This window comes from Galeopterus variegatus, unplaced genomic scaffold (assembly GCF_000696425.1).
Source record: "Galeopterus variegatus unplaced genomic scaffold, G_variegatus-3.0.2 Scaffold687, whole genome shotgun sequence".
Classification (NCBI taxonomy): Eukaryota; Metazoa; Chordata; class Mammalia; order Dermoptera; family Cynocephalidae; genus Galeopterus; species Galeopterus variegatus.
The window spans coordinates 140770-155197 of NW_007726798.1; the positions used below are offsets into that span (position 1 = coordinate 140770).

The 14428-nt window shown below is 40.0% G+C and overlaps 1 protein-coding gene across 1 annotated transcript; it reads left to right on the forward strand.

Annotated features, from left to right (window-relative positions):
- Positions 1-1176: 1176 nt before the first annotated feature.
- On the forward strand, positions 1177-14330 carry LOC103589422 (glycogen phosphorylase, liver form-like). The gene is made up of 4 exons (XM_008571390.1): positions 1177-1252; positions 4499-4602; positions 10256-10387; positions 14184-14330. Exons 1-4 carry the CDS (start codon positions 1186-1188, stop codon positions 14313-14315), a joined length of 435 nt encoding a protein of 144 aa, XP_008569612.1. The 5' UTR covers positions 1177-1185; the 3' UTR covers positions 14316-14330.
- Positions 14331-14428: the final 98 nt, after the last annotated feature.

Here is a 14428-nt window from a genome sequence, read left to right on the forward strand (position 1 = left end):
TCTCCAGGGCTGCAGAACTCCAGTATGAGTCCACAGTTGTGCTAGCAGACAATGCTGTGAGATCCCCAGCACTTTGGGGCAGGGAGCAGGCTGGCAACTAATCCCTCCCATCCCCAACTTCACAGATGCCCCCTGACCTTCCATAGCCTTTTATCCACCTCAGAGAGAAGTAGAGGATTTTAGCCCCATCCAGCTGGACCCTCAGACTGAGGTTTCCCTGACTATTATCAGACCCCAGGTCTCATGCACAGTGACTCACTAACTGGGTTCAGGTTAACAGCTTTTTTTTTTTCCTTTTTGTCTTTTTTACTGACCGGTAACGGGATCGCAACCCTCGGGATTGCGCCCACACCGGGGACTGGCAACGGGATCGCAACCCTCGGTGTTGCGCCCGCACCGCGCTCAGCCAGTGAGCAGGAACCGGTCTCCACATGGGATCCGAACCCTCAGCGGGAGTGCCGCCGCACTCCCAAGCGGCACACTCTCCAGTGCACCACCGGGCCGGCCCCAGGTTAACAGCTTTTGACTCTACTGAGTAAATATGCTGTGGTCATGAAAAGATGAATTTTAGTCCATCCTGGAAAGTCTAACCTCATACCTTTTGATCATTTTCAAAATCTCTCAGTCTAGTTAATATCAGGTTGGTACTGGACTATTTCTGAGGTTTAACCCTATATAGCACAAAAAAATAAAATAAAATAAAAACTTTAAAAAGTAATAATAGCTAACATTTATTGAGGGATATCTGCCCAGGAATAGTTCTAAATGCTGTGTTTGTATAATCTCACTTAATTCACAACGACCCTGTACCTATGAGGTAGGTACTGTTATCCTTCACATTTTTAAAATAAGAAAAGTGAGGCATAGAGAGTTTGAGTAGCTTGCCCAGAGTCATACAGTAGGGATGTGACAGAGTCAGAAATGGACACTTAGAGCCCACACTCTTCTCCATGCTAAGGCTGCACCACCCCGTAAGTCTGCAGTTTATTTACATCTGCAGTCACCAGCACTGATAGTGGGCACTGGATGGCAGAATGAGCTGCAAGGGAGCCGACACCAGACTGAGTAACAGATAGACCTGGGTGCCTGGCCCAGAGCTTTAGGAATGGCTGTTATCTGTGAAATGGCCTTCATTCATACCTGCATCCAATGCTGTTTTTCTTTCATCTTCAGCTTGGATTGGATATGGAGGAGTTAGAAGAAATTGAAGAAGATGCTGGGCTTGGCAATGGTGGTCTTGGGAGGCTTGCTGGTAAGTAACATTGTGAGTGTGTTAGGTTTTCTGGCCAACTGATACCTTCTCAGATGTGAGTCATGACCATGCTTGGGAGAACCAGACAGGCTTCCTAGAAGAAGTGCAAGTTCTGGCTTGTTTTAGATGTATTAGTTCTTGAGTGTGTACTGTGGTTTGGGCAATTCTAGACAAACAGTCAAAAACAGAACTTGAAGAAAAGAGACATTGCTCAAAACCCTTAGAGACATTGCTTAAAACCCCAAAGTTAACCAGATCCTTCCTGTGCACTTAAAGGTTTCCAAAGCGTCCCCTTTACTTCACTATTGTTTGTTCATAACTGCTCAATTCACATACTTGTGTGGTATGACCTAACTTGTTTAACCCATGTCTTGCCTTGAGCACTTAACAGTTTGCTTTTTGATTGACTAATGGGCAATGATACACTTATATTTTTGGTATGATTTAATTAATTAATATCTTTGTGTGTGTGTGTGTGGATGCAATAGAAGTTTTTGCTTTATCCAGGCAATGATTTTTCAGCAAATATAGAGAAAAACATTAAATATACAATACCAGCTCCATTAAATTAAAAATATGCACCCCTATGACCAAGCAGTTCTACTTCTTGACATCTACCCTAGGGAAACACTCAAACATGTGACCAAGAATATATGTGAAAAAAAACTTACAGTGTTATTTGTAAAAGCAAAATACTAAAAATAACCTAAATGTCCATCGTTAGCAGAGTGCCTAAATAAGTGCTGAAACATCTGTATTACAGAAAAATATGCAGCAGCCTAAAAGAATGATATTGATCTATATGTACTTCCCTGGATAGATCTCCAAGTTATAAAAGTCAAGTTCCATTTAAAGCCATACAATGTGATACCATTTATGTTTTTTAAAAATTAGCTATTTTCTGTGAGTGTGTATATATTTTATACATATGTATTACATATTCTAGAAAGTATATATATATATGTATATATATATACACACACACACACACACACACACACACACACACACAAGATCTGAAATTTTAAATACTAAACTGCTCCTGGTGATCCTCCTCTAGGGCAAAGTGCAAATTGGGGATGGCAATTAAAGGGGATGCTAGCATTTTAATTTTTTTGTTGGTAACATTTTAAATTTTTTTAAAGGAGGATATATTAATGTATTACTTGTGAAATTTAAATTTAATAATACAATGTACTACCACAAATGTATCAGATTATACTCTATGAAAAATGAATATCTATTTCTTTTCTTTTAGAAATGGTTCAAAAATCTCTTAATTTTGCATACATATGTTCAAGTTACTAGAAAGCCATTTGCATCTGTCTCATATTTAATCCTTACTACATTAGTTTTAGTGTGTTAACATTGCCATTAGTAATAAAGAAAAAACAAACAAACAAAAAAAAACACAAAAAAACCACTGTGGGATAATTGCCACCTTCTTGTGAAGTTAATCATCACACAATTTAGTAGGGTTTCCATGGGACTGTAGGAAGTCCAGCAGTGCAAATGGAATTCACATCTAAGAATGAGAACCTTCTATGTGAGACCATCAGTGTTTGTTGGCTGGGTTAACCTCTCTCTGTGTCTGACATTAATGTCCTTGCTCTTTTAGTTGACTGATAAGGTCAAAGAGAGTAGAAAATGAGGCTGTGAATGCTCATTAGATGATCTCATCTGTTACCTGACTGAAAGATTGGGACCCCATTCTGGTTGGGCTATAAGGATAATCTGATCAGAACCAGGAAAAGCCAAATAGCCACAGCTCAGAGAGAGCAGGAACTAGTGCAGAGCCAGGCCACACAGGCACAGGGGCTGGAGATGTTAGAATAACTTAAAAGCCTTGGTCACCTGCATTTGTAGATCTCTGTTTTAAGGCTACACCACAAACCTGTCTCAGTCCCTTTCTGTTCAATCTACAGCTTTCAATGTTCTTTTAGTTTTAATTCCTGCTGTATATTTCCTCATTCTCTATATATTTCTCTGTTTTCTATTTCTCAGTCCTAAGAGGGGCAATCTGATTAGCCTAACCCCTTAGTTTGCACCCAGCCATGAGATAAATCCCTACCGAGCCTGTTGATTCGCTATTCTGGATCAAATACTCTGTCATTAAGTAACAGAAAATCTAGCAAAAAAATGGTTCACAAGGACATGTGGTGTCACAGAACAAAAACTCCTGAGGTTGGGCCATTCTAAGACTAGTATTTTCTTTCTTTTTTTTTTCTTTCCTTTTTTTTTTTTTTTTTTTTTTTTTTTCCTTTTTTTTTTTTTTTTTTGTCTTTTTTCCTGACCGGTAATGGGATCGCAACCCTCGGTGTCGCACCCGTACCGCGACCGGCAACGGGATCGCAACCCTTAGCGTTGCACCCGCACGGCGCTCAGCCAGTGAGCGGGGACCAGTCTCCACATGGGATCCGAACCCTCGGCAGGAGCGCCCCCGCGCTCCCAAGCAGCACACTCTCTAGTGTGCCACCGGGCCAGCCCTAAGACTAGTATTTTCAGCAGCACAATTATGTCAGAACTCTAGATCTCTGTGGTTCTTTTGGCTTTCCTCGCATGGAAAAAAAGATGTTGGCAGCAAGGAAAATCTTTCACAGAAGACTCCCATACCCAGCAGACTTCCTAGCATGTCTCATTGGATTGAATGTCATTGCACACCCATGCCGAAACTAATCACTGGTGAAGGAAATAAAATAACTATGCTTGCCTTTGAAGCTTAGATCAATCAAGCTTCCTGGTCAGCTTCCCTGAAGCATATGGTCACCTTATATCTGAGTAATAGCAGAATTCCATTAGCCAGGAAGAAAGATGCTGGGTCACATGTAAGTTACACTGTCCTGGGACTGTCATTTCAAGTAGGGGGTCATGAGAACAGCTTCCCTTAGAAAGAGCAGTGTGGGCGACAATAATCAACATACCTAATGCAGGTCAGCTTCCTTACCTGTTCTCAAACAAAATGCCAGTTGCACATAGTGGCTACTTCGAGACAGTGAGGTAATCGTTGATATTTATTTCATTCTTTATACATCTTTGTATATTATTTCTATAGTATACTATTTTCTATAGTATTAATTTCTTACTATTAAAAAATCAATACCCTTTGTGCAGCAGTCTCTGTGCTTTAAAATACAAATGTGGTTTCTCAGAGAAAAACATTTTGTCTCTGCCATGTTTGTTAGGAAAACACTTGAAATTTAGACTAAGCTTAATGACTCTGCCTTTCACCGTTGCTATTTAATTCAGCCTGCTTCTTGGACTCCATGGCAACCCTGGGACTTGCAGCCTATGGATATGGCATCCGATACGAATATGGGATCTTTAATCAGAAGATCCGAGATGGATGGCAGGTATGTGAGCCATCTTTCAGTGGATACTGTCAGTCTTCCCCCTATGGAATGTGAGTTCCCTAAGAGCAGAAAGCCTGCCAGTATCACTCACCACTCGATCTGTAAAACCTAGCACAGTGCCTGACTCACAAGGGTGCTTGGGAAATATCCACCACTGACTGCCTGAATGTGAATTACCTACAGTGTGTGATGTTCACTGTCTGCAGCATGCTAAATGGAGGAGCTCATCTTCTGACTCATGATCTCCCCCAGTACCTTTGATGGTAGGAAGCGTGTTACCATTTTGTAGGTGAGAGAACTGAGTCTCTTAAGAAGTGAAGTTACCTCAGATTACACTGCTGGGAAATATGTGTCTATATCCCCAGATTTCTAGGTCCATCCTCAGTATTCTCTTCTACACTCAGTCTTGCCTCCTTAACATGCCTATCTTACAAGATACATCAGCTAAGTGTCCTAATTTTTTATAAGATAAAATCAAGCAATCTTGTTAACTGGCATGACAAACAAATCTGGCTCATATTTAATATTACAAGTATAATTATGTTGCTCCATTCAAATTTGCACAAAATCCATCCAAATGACTCTAGTTTTACTTGTATATAAGCAAACCAAATTCTAAGGCATTTGTTTCTTCTACCCCTGGTAATTCTTTGAGTCTACAACCAGCCTAGTGTGGATAGTTTCCCCTGACACTATCTTTGTCACACACACACACTCACAACATTGACAAAAAGACACGTCTTAGATTTCCAAGAAGCCTGAGCTCTCTGAGCCCCTCCCACACTTCCGAGACTGAGTCTAGTAGAAGAATGCTCAGGTGGGGGGACCTGGTCTGGAGCTGATGCCAGGGGAAAGGAAGGATTTTCCTATGAGAATAAGTTTAGTGTCATTGCTGTGCTCTTTCCCTCCCCCAGGTATTTGGACACTGTTTAGGCCAAGGAAAAAAGGAACTAAAAGATTTGGTATGATGAGAAAATGTGCCAAAGAAAAAGGCTCAGAAGGAGAATATTGGAAACATATTAAAAGACAAACTTCTAAATTTTGCTAAGGACCAGTGCTGTGTGTCTTCAGCCACCCTAAATGAATAAAAACTAGGACGCAGCATGGTGTATAAGAAAAGCCTGGGCCCTAATATCTAATTTGAGAACTAATTTTAACCCACTAGTCTTATAAGGTATATCATCTCAATTAGGTTACCTAACTCCTCTGAGCCTCAGTTTTCTCATCTGCAAAATGGAGATACCAACTTCACAAATTTTTTTATGAAAATATGCAAATAAGTGGCATACGAATAGGCACTCAATAAAAATTTAGTTTTGCCTAAGAAAAGGAGGATAATTTAATAAATTATGGTATTCTGTAATAAAATATTAACATAGCTGTTAATATTATATTTTTGATTAATTTTAATAAGATAGGAAATCATACATGTTAGCTGAAAAAAAAAAAGACACAGAATTATATGGATGGTATGACCTCAACTATCCCTCCCTAGCAGGCTGGAAAGAAAAAGGAAAAGTGCTAGAAAAAAATACATGAAGAAATTATCTGTTGGGAGATGGAATTATAGGTGACCTTACAATCTCCTATTTATTCTTCTACATGTCTCATATGTCATAAGAATTGTATATTTTATAATCATAAAAAGTTATAAAAATGAAAGAATTGGTTCCCTTCCCCAATGAAGTAATCTAGAGTTCCATGATAAGAGCATAGCTTAAGCAGCATTTCCAATACAACCAACATTTTGATACTACCTGACCAAGAAAGTGTACTGTGTGGTACTCCCTATATCCCAGAATGCTAAAGAATTTCGTTTCTTATCTTTTATCTACTATTGTGTGAAAGATTTCAAAGAAACTCAGCAAATCCATCTCAAAAAAATTTTTTTCTCAAGTGCATTTTTTCCCAAAATTTAATGAAAGGTTACTCTCAATCGCAACTATCTTTGCTCCTTTTAAATGGCCTTTATTCCAGCAAACTACGCCTTTCTCTCCTATCAAACCAAGGAAATATAATGGCTTTTGCTAATTCAAAATATTCCAAAGCTAGCTTCATTAACCATCATCACTTCTTTAATTATATTATGACTCAAAATTGAATCAGAAGGACATATAATTTTACTTGTCACCTCCATTATTTACTGGAATAGGATTTTAAAAGGCAAACATAACATATATCATACCATGAAAAGAAACTATTCCCATAAAATACAGAAAGCCTCTGCCAGGGAAGCAGCAGTGCTCTTTAGAGTCTGGGCATGCCCCCTACTCACAGACATAATGCTCTTAGATGGCAGAGATGCACAGGCTAGGAAAACTTCCCAGCTGGGGAGATTCTTAAAGGCTGGTGCACTTTTAATTTTGAGTCTCTTCAAGGAAGATTTGTAGTAATAGAGTGTTCATCGTGAACCCCCCTGAGGAAAATGATCATATTTTTAAAATTCTAGACTTACCATGAACTCTAATGGGGATGGTTGAAACCTTATTGGTAAAGGTCCTCTATGAAAATAACAGCCCTGGGGGGAAGTGGGGAAAGGCGATTTCAAGAACCTCACGTAAAAGTTTAACAATCACACCAAAGTCCTGGGCAGAAGGGCACTCACTCTATGTATCTCAGAGTTGAATCAAGCAGTGTCTGCTGGAGCTCTTTTCTCTCTTCTTAGAACCTGTGCCAAGCCTTGGGGATGCACATTCACATCCCCAAGCAAGCTTCTAGTTATCATTGCTGAATCCTCGGTATTCCCCAGAAACATTTTTCAATTATTTGTATCATCAGAAAGCAAGGTTTGTTGACTCTGCTGATGTTTGTTCACTGGCTCTTCTTGTACTCTATTCCACCATTGAGGGGAAAAGCATTTCTTAGAATTCAGTCACTGGCAGAGCCCCCTGAGCTGGCCTCTACTTCACTGCTGGCTCACAGTGAGTAATTCCTCCAGGGAGAGGCCAGGTCCTGCAGCCACCCCCAACCCAGTTGGCTCTTTCACTCCACAGAGCCACACTGGCTTTGTGTCAGCCCCGTGTAGCCTGCGGTCACCCCACAGCTAGATGTGTGAAACACATCTGAGAGCCCACCTGGATGTAAATGAAAACTCTTCTTCCATCCTGCCCCCACCCCAGCCCCAGTTCATACAGTGCAGCATGTTAGTGCATTCAGGGGTCACTGGCTACACGGATCTCTAAATTTACGGACGAATTTGTTAATTCATTGGAAGAAAGCAAGGTAGACACCCTGCAGCTTTTGTGGATTTGGTGCAGGCAGCAAGGGGCAATTCCCTTTCCCCTCAGATCTGCTCAGACTAGCTTGTGGTTATGAAATACTTACTTTCAATTTGCCTTAAAAACAAGCCTTGTAAAATTGAGGGAATGATTAACTGATCCTCTGCCGAATCAGTGAGAGACTCAAAATAAAGAAGAGCAAGCAAACGTGATCTCCTACAGAACTTGTTAACCCCACGAATTTAAAACCAGCCATTATTTGGCAGGGAAAAATTAAGCCAACATGTGATGGCATTAAGACTAATCAACTGACAAGTCCCTTGTCACTTAAGACTTTGCACCCTCAAAAGAGCAAATGCACCCCCTGACTTCCATAGGAGTCAGGGAGTGGACCTATGGTGGGAAGTCAAGAGTCCACCCTCTCCTATATGAGCATTTCAAGCTTCCTGAGGGCAGAACAGCATATGATCCTGCTGCATTTCTCAGCAGAAAATGTGTCATTGGTTCTCCCATACACATGATTTTCAAGAGGAAAACTGTTTCTGTCTTATTATCTTCCTGTTTCATGCAATACCTTCAGATGTGTTTTACAACATCCCTGAGTGCTGAAATGAGGCAAACAGGCCTGGTTCTTTCCTGCTACAGGAAGCAGTGTTCACATTGATTTTAAAACCCAAAACCTGCCCTTGCCTTAGTGCAGCATAAAGTATTTTGTAAGTCAAGATGTTTTGCTCCTTTGTTGATATCATTTATTTGTTGCAGTTTCTAGTTATTAACACAAGTTCATGAACTCAAGCTTCTCATCAACTGGTAAACATTAAACGTTTTCTTGTTAAATTTTTTTTTCTCTTTATGACTGGGATATGAGAAGTTAAGTTTTAAATTCTGAATTACATAATTACAATTATTGACTTCATATTACCTTGTAGCTCCTGCCTGCTCTTTGTGTGGTCTGGGGACCAGCAGCACTAGGAGCCTCTGGGAACTTGTTAGAAATGCAGAATTTCAGACTCCTCCCCAGACCTACTGAGAATCTGCATTTTAACAAGATGCAATTTCATCAAGTCTATCTCCAGCCTTCCCTAGGCTTCATCCAGCATCTGACACCTCCTCCTGCTTCCAGATGCTCTCTAACTCCCAGCTCTTCTACTTAAAAATGTTGTTTCTATGAATCCCCTCTTCATTCATCATTATGCGCAACATACTGGCTTTCTTGATATAAAGCCATGATCGATGTTTGAATAAATGAATGTGTATTTGCTTGTCTGGCCATTGACATTAATGTTTTGTCTAATGTCTCAAAAGATAGTAACTTTGTTTATTTGTATCTCTTCACAGTCTGCCTGGGGAAGGCACTGAACTCATTTTTAGGTGATCATGAAATGTCCTGCATTGTGTCATAATTCTTAAGCACTATGTTCTAAGACTAAAAGCTGAGTTTTCTAAGAGTTGAGGATGAGGAATCAAATAAGTAAATAACTGTATCTGGGATAATCTTATTGAAAAGGATACTGTATCCCCTTCTCTTTCTTGCCAGAACACAATTCCATTTTTTAATATATATTTTAAAGGCTTCACTAATAATATATTTACTTTAAGATTAGATCTCCCTAAAACGTGTTTTGTTGTTCTAATTTTGGTGTTTTTTGTTTGTTTGTTGCAAATCAAAATTCGTTTGATGTCCACAATACCCTAAATAAAAACTATGGTTTTAAAATGTTTTGTAAGGAATATTTTGTTATAAATTAACATAAATACATGGGAAAATGTTGAAATCATCATAAATTCCTTACCTCTTAGTATATATTATTTTCAAAATAAACCATAATTTATAGTTCATTATCAAATCAAAATTACATAAGGATTAAGTTAAATAAAGAGTACAAAATGTAGTAGGTTTCTGTACCTATACTGAAATAAGCTTTAAGGGAGCATTCTATTAGTTACATGTCCTAACCAATTCTATATGTTCTAGGCACAAGAATCTTAACTAAAACCATCATGTAGGTATTCAACAATAAACATGCCTGGAGGGCCTCTCTTTTTAACTCAGGCTGGACAATTGATTCACAGGCTCTGGAACACACAGACCTAAGGTCAAATCTTAACTCTACCATTTATTGTCTGTGTGATCTTAAGCAGTTACTATTTCCTTATCTTTAAAAAAGAGGAAATCATAGTTACCTCCTATACGGTTGCTGTGAAGATTAAATACAACAATACATATAACATTTAGAGCACTGTTAGCAAGTATTGTTGATTTAGGCTGGAAGACTATATAACAAAAATGAATCAAGATTTCTGGAACCAACACTCTTTCTTGCCGAAACAGTATTCCTGAGTTGTTTCAGTTAAAGATACTTTTTTGTGATATAATTGAAGGGCTAGGTCCACTTCTCCTGAAAAATAAACTCTAAGGCATATCCTTTTTGCAGATAGAGGAGGCAGACGATTGGCTCAGGCATGGAAACCCCTGGGAGAAGTCCCGCCCTGAGTTCATGCTGCCTGTGCACTTCTACGGGAAGGTAGAGCACACCGAGACGGGGACCAAGTGGATCGACACCCAGGTATCCAGAGTGTGCTCATGACAAGCATTCTGTACAGGCTAGTACAAAGGATAGTACATAGAGTACGTAACACACAGTATCATGTGTACATGGTATCGAGTAGAGCATGTTGTGTATTGAATAATAGAGTATATTTGTATAAATGAATCTGTTACTCCTCTTAGTACAATACACTTGTTTTGGAGACAAGGGATCTGAGACCAAGAGAGAAGTGACTTCTCCAAGGTCAAGTGACTTGCCAGGGTCATTTTGCAATCAGCTTTATCAGAGATAATCAGTTCTATAATACCCAGCATGCTTAGCTCTCCAGTTTATTTATATAAAGTTGTGGATAGCAAAACTGGGTATATTTAAATGTCATTCCTCACCCCACCACCATATACATTTACTTACAGCTTCTCAGAGATAAATATTTTAATACAGAAGTATTTATTCAAAGGATTACCCAAAGTCTTATTCATTGTAAAGTCAGAAAAATAATGCAAAAATTCCAACTGTACTCTGTTATTTTGTGCCAAATCACTTTATAGGAATAATGCTGGTGCCAACGTAAGTGTACGTACTTCCTGGGCGTGTACTTATCCTGCCACTAGATTTGACTATTACCCTGTCACTGGACACTGGCACTCCCAGTGGTGGTTTGTGCTTTGCTGTCTTCATACGTCCTAACAAATAACCCCAGTTAAGTACTGGACCGCACTGCCCAGTCTTTGGAGGCTTCACTTGAGTTATTTGCTTAATAAATATGGTCTCAGGGCTAGAAATGATTTATCACTGGCCATTCTTTAAAAACTTAAAGTGGTAAAGACTGAGTAAATGATGTTCTTATATTTGAATATCGGCAGTAAAATTCAGTATTGTAATGCAAAATGTGATTGGTTTGTGGATTATTCTCTGTGAATAAATGCTTCATTTTACCTTAAAAGAGCCAAGACCCATTTTACAGCTGATTTTTTTTTTTTTTTTTGAACTGCTGGTTTATTATGTAGAGCTATTCACAGTTCAGAAAAGTAAGATATTTTAAAAACTATTTTCGATCCGAACTTAAATTTATTTAGTATATGGAATAATGGATTAGAAGTTGAAATAGGTAACTAAGTATAATGGTATAAGGATGTAACTCATACTGTGATAAGTTCTTGTTTTGGATTTTCTTGGTTTTGTTTTTCATTTTGGTTCAACAGTAAACCACAGTCTAAGTTGCACTCGGTTACAGTAAGTATAATCAGGAGAAATGCAAACAAATCAGTCGTTAATACACCCAAAGAATTCACACATGTATTTGGTATTAAACTAGCAAGTATTTGGTATAGATTTTGGTGCCTAAAACTTCATCAGTGGCTTCCGATCTGTCTAAAAGTATGCAGTTTACACAATCAATCCTGGGAGCATTCTGTTTACACTGTGGATCCCACTACTGAGCTAACGTGTATTTAAAAAGCACCTCTAGGGCCGGCCCGGTGGCGCACTGCTACAGTGCGCTGCTTGGGAGTGCGGTGGCGCTCCCGCCGAGGGTTCGGATCCCACATACAGACCGGTTCCCGCTCACTGGCTGAGCGAGGTGTGGGAGCAACACCGAGGGTTGCGATCCCGTTGCCGGTCCCGGTCCAGTACGGGCGCGACACTGAGGGTTGCGATCCATTGCCGGACACGAAAAAAGACAAAAAGGAAAAAAAAAAATAAAAAGCACCTCTAGATATTTTCATCATATATCCAGAAATTCAGTTAGAGAGAGTATGTGTTTCTGTGCCCACAGAAACAAGGTTATTGGGCAGAGGTAATATCAGTGAAGTGACCCAAGCTATGCAGGACTTCATGGATTAAAGCCATCCCCTGAATCCGGCCCAGATTTGTATCTAGTGAGGTCAGAGAGCATGAGGCCAGACATGCTCTGTGCATGCATGGTATGGCTTCCAGTAAACTGAAATGACCCGTTGTTGTCCTCCAAGACACAGACACCAGAAAGAGTATGAAAGGTAAAGGGGAAAGGGAGCAAGAGGAGGGGAGGGGTCTTCCGACTATGACGCAGGTGTGCTACCTGTGAAAGAAGGGAGGGAAGGAGGATTCTCAGGGAGAGCCTCACACTGCAGCACAGGCCTGAGCAAGTGGCCAGGCATATGCTTTAGCACTCCAGCCACCTGGAGCATCCTGGAGAGAGCTCTGAGGGGACATATTCTCTCTGAAGTTCTCTGAAAGGAGATCTGAGCTGCACACTTCCTGGGCTGCCTCAATTATGCTTTAGGGGTCAGAAAGATTAATCTTGTTTGAATCCAGACACAGTCCCACTCTGTAAATGACTTTTCCTGATTGATCACAATTTGCTTTGAAAATCTCCAGAGACCTTTATTTCTGAGTGAAAGATATTCAAGTAAGGGTGATTTATTACTTCGAGGTCATGATGATCATGAAAGCATGCCTGAATATATGTGATTGATGTGGACTATAATGCTTCATTTATTCATAATTCAGCAGACCAAATTAAAGAGAGGTGTGTTTAGGTTTCAAACCTGCCATGACTGTGACCTTGGTCAAGTCACTTCTGTCTCAGCTTCAGCCCCTCGTGTCCAAAATGAGTGGGTTACATAAATATCTGGCATCCTCCAATTCAATTATTCTGTCATTCTCCTTCACTAGAACTTGACTCTGATGAGGCAGAGAATAAAAATGAGTCATTTCTCACATAAATTTTAAATGCACTGTGAAACATAGTTCACTTTCCTGTTCTTCTCTATTTCAATGACTGTCACAAATATTGAGCTAGATTTTCCAAAGTTCATCTCTTAGACCCAATTCAGCTAATTATCAGATGATTTGGCAGATCACTATAGGAATCACTAAAATAACTCTTTATGCAACTTCAAAAAATCTAGCTTAGCATTTTAAATGTCTCATGTGATGTTCTATCTCCATAAATTTCCTGTTCCATTGATTTTCACCATATTAGAAATCAGATCACCCTACACAAAACGTATCCTAATTGCTATTTTTGGGTGGGTATAGATTCACATTTGTCACTTTGCTTGCATATCATATTTTACTATTAGAGCAATGGCTTGATCTAAAACACAAATGATAAACTTTTTCTAATACTATGGCATTCCATTCCATTGCATCTGTATCAGGGCAAAGGGTACATGGGAGGTCAACATGGAAATGCTATAAAAGACCATCAGTCTAGATGGCTCCAGCCATCCAGATTGTTCCAGTTGGTAGAGAAACCACATGGCCTGTAAAACCACCTCCAGCCCTGGTGTTACCGGGCAGCGGTTCCAGGTTCTTGGTCTATTTGTGAAAGGAAAATCTGTCACGGATCGGTAAAAGGAACAGAAGAGAGTGACAGAGAAATGGATCATAATGAGGCTTTATTACCAAGCAAAGGTACACACCAAAGAAGTGTGCAGGCATGTCCCCCAGATTCTTAGGGGGAGGGTTTATATGCTGTTCTGGGATGAGATGTTTCTCTGTCTTAACTAAGAGGAGGAATATTCGGCTGTGGGGGAAGATCTAGAGTAATTAAGGCCTCACAGGCCGAGGCGAGGTTGCATCAGCTTCCTGTCAAGCATCCCTGAGTTTCTGAAGTTTCTGGTCATTCTCTTAACTTTGGCTGATCCAGTCTGAATATTTATGAGCAGCCTCTCTGGGACACGTCCCTATTCTGTCCTGCTTCACCGGGACCCTCTTCTTGGCTTGCATCCTTACACCAGGATAGATCCCATTGCAGTCTCTGAGCCCGTTGTCCAACCTACATCATCACACTTGGGAAACAGTGAGCAGATGCTTCTGTTTCATCCCACAGGTGGTCCTGGCTCTGCCATATGACACCCCAGTGCCTGGGTATATGAATAACACCGTCAACACCATGCGCCTCTGGTCTGCTCGGGCACCAAATGACTTTAACCTCAGAGACTGTGAGTACAGCACTTTTTGATCACAAGTTAGGACCAAATTGGACTTGCGAAAATAGCCTTTAGTTTCTGATCTGAGCTCTTCAGTGACTAAGCAGGCATCATGTGCAGCAAATAGGGAGGACATTTTTAAAGC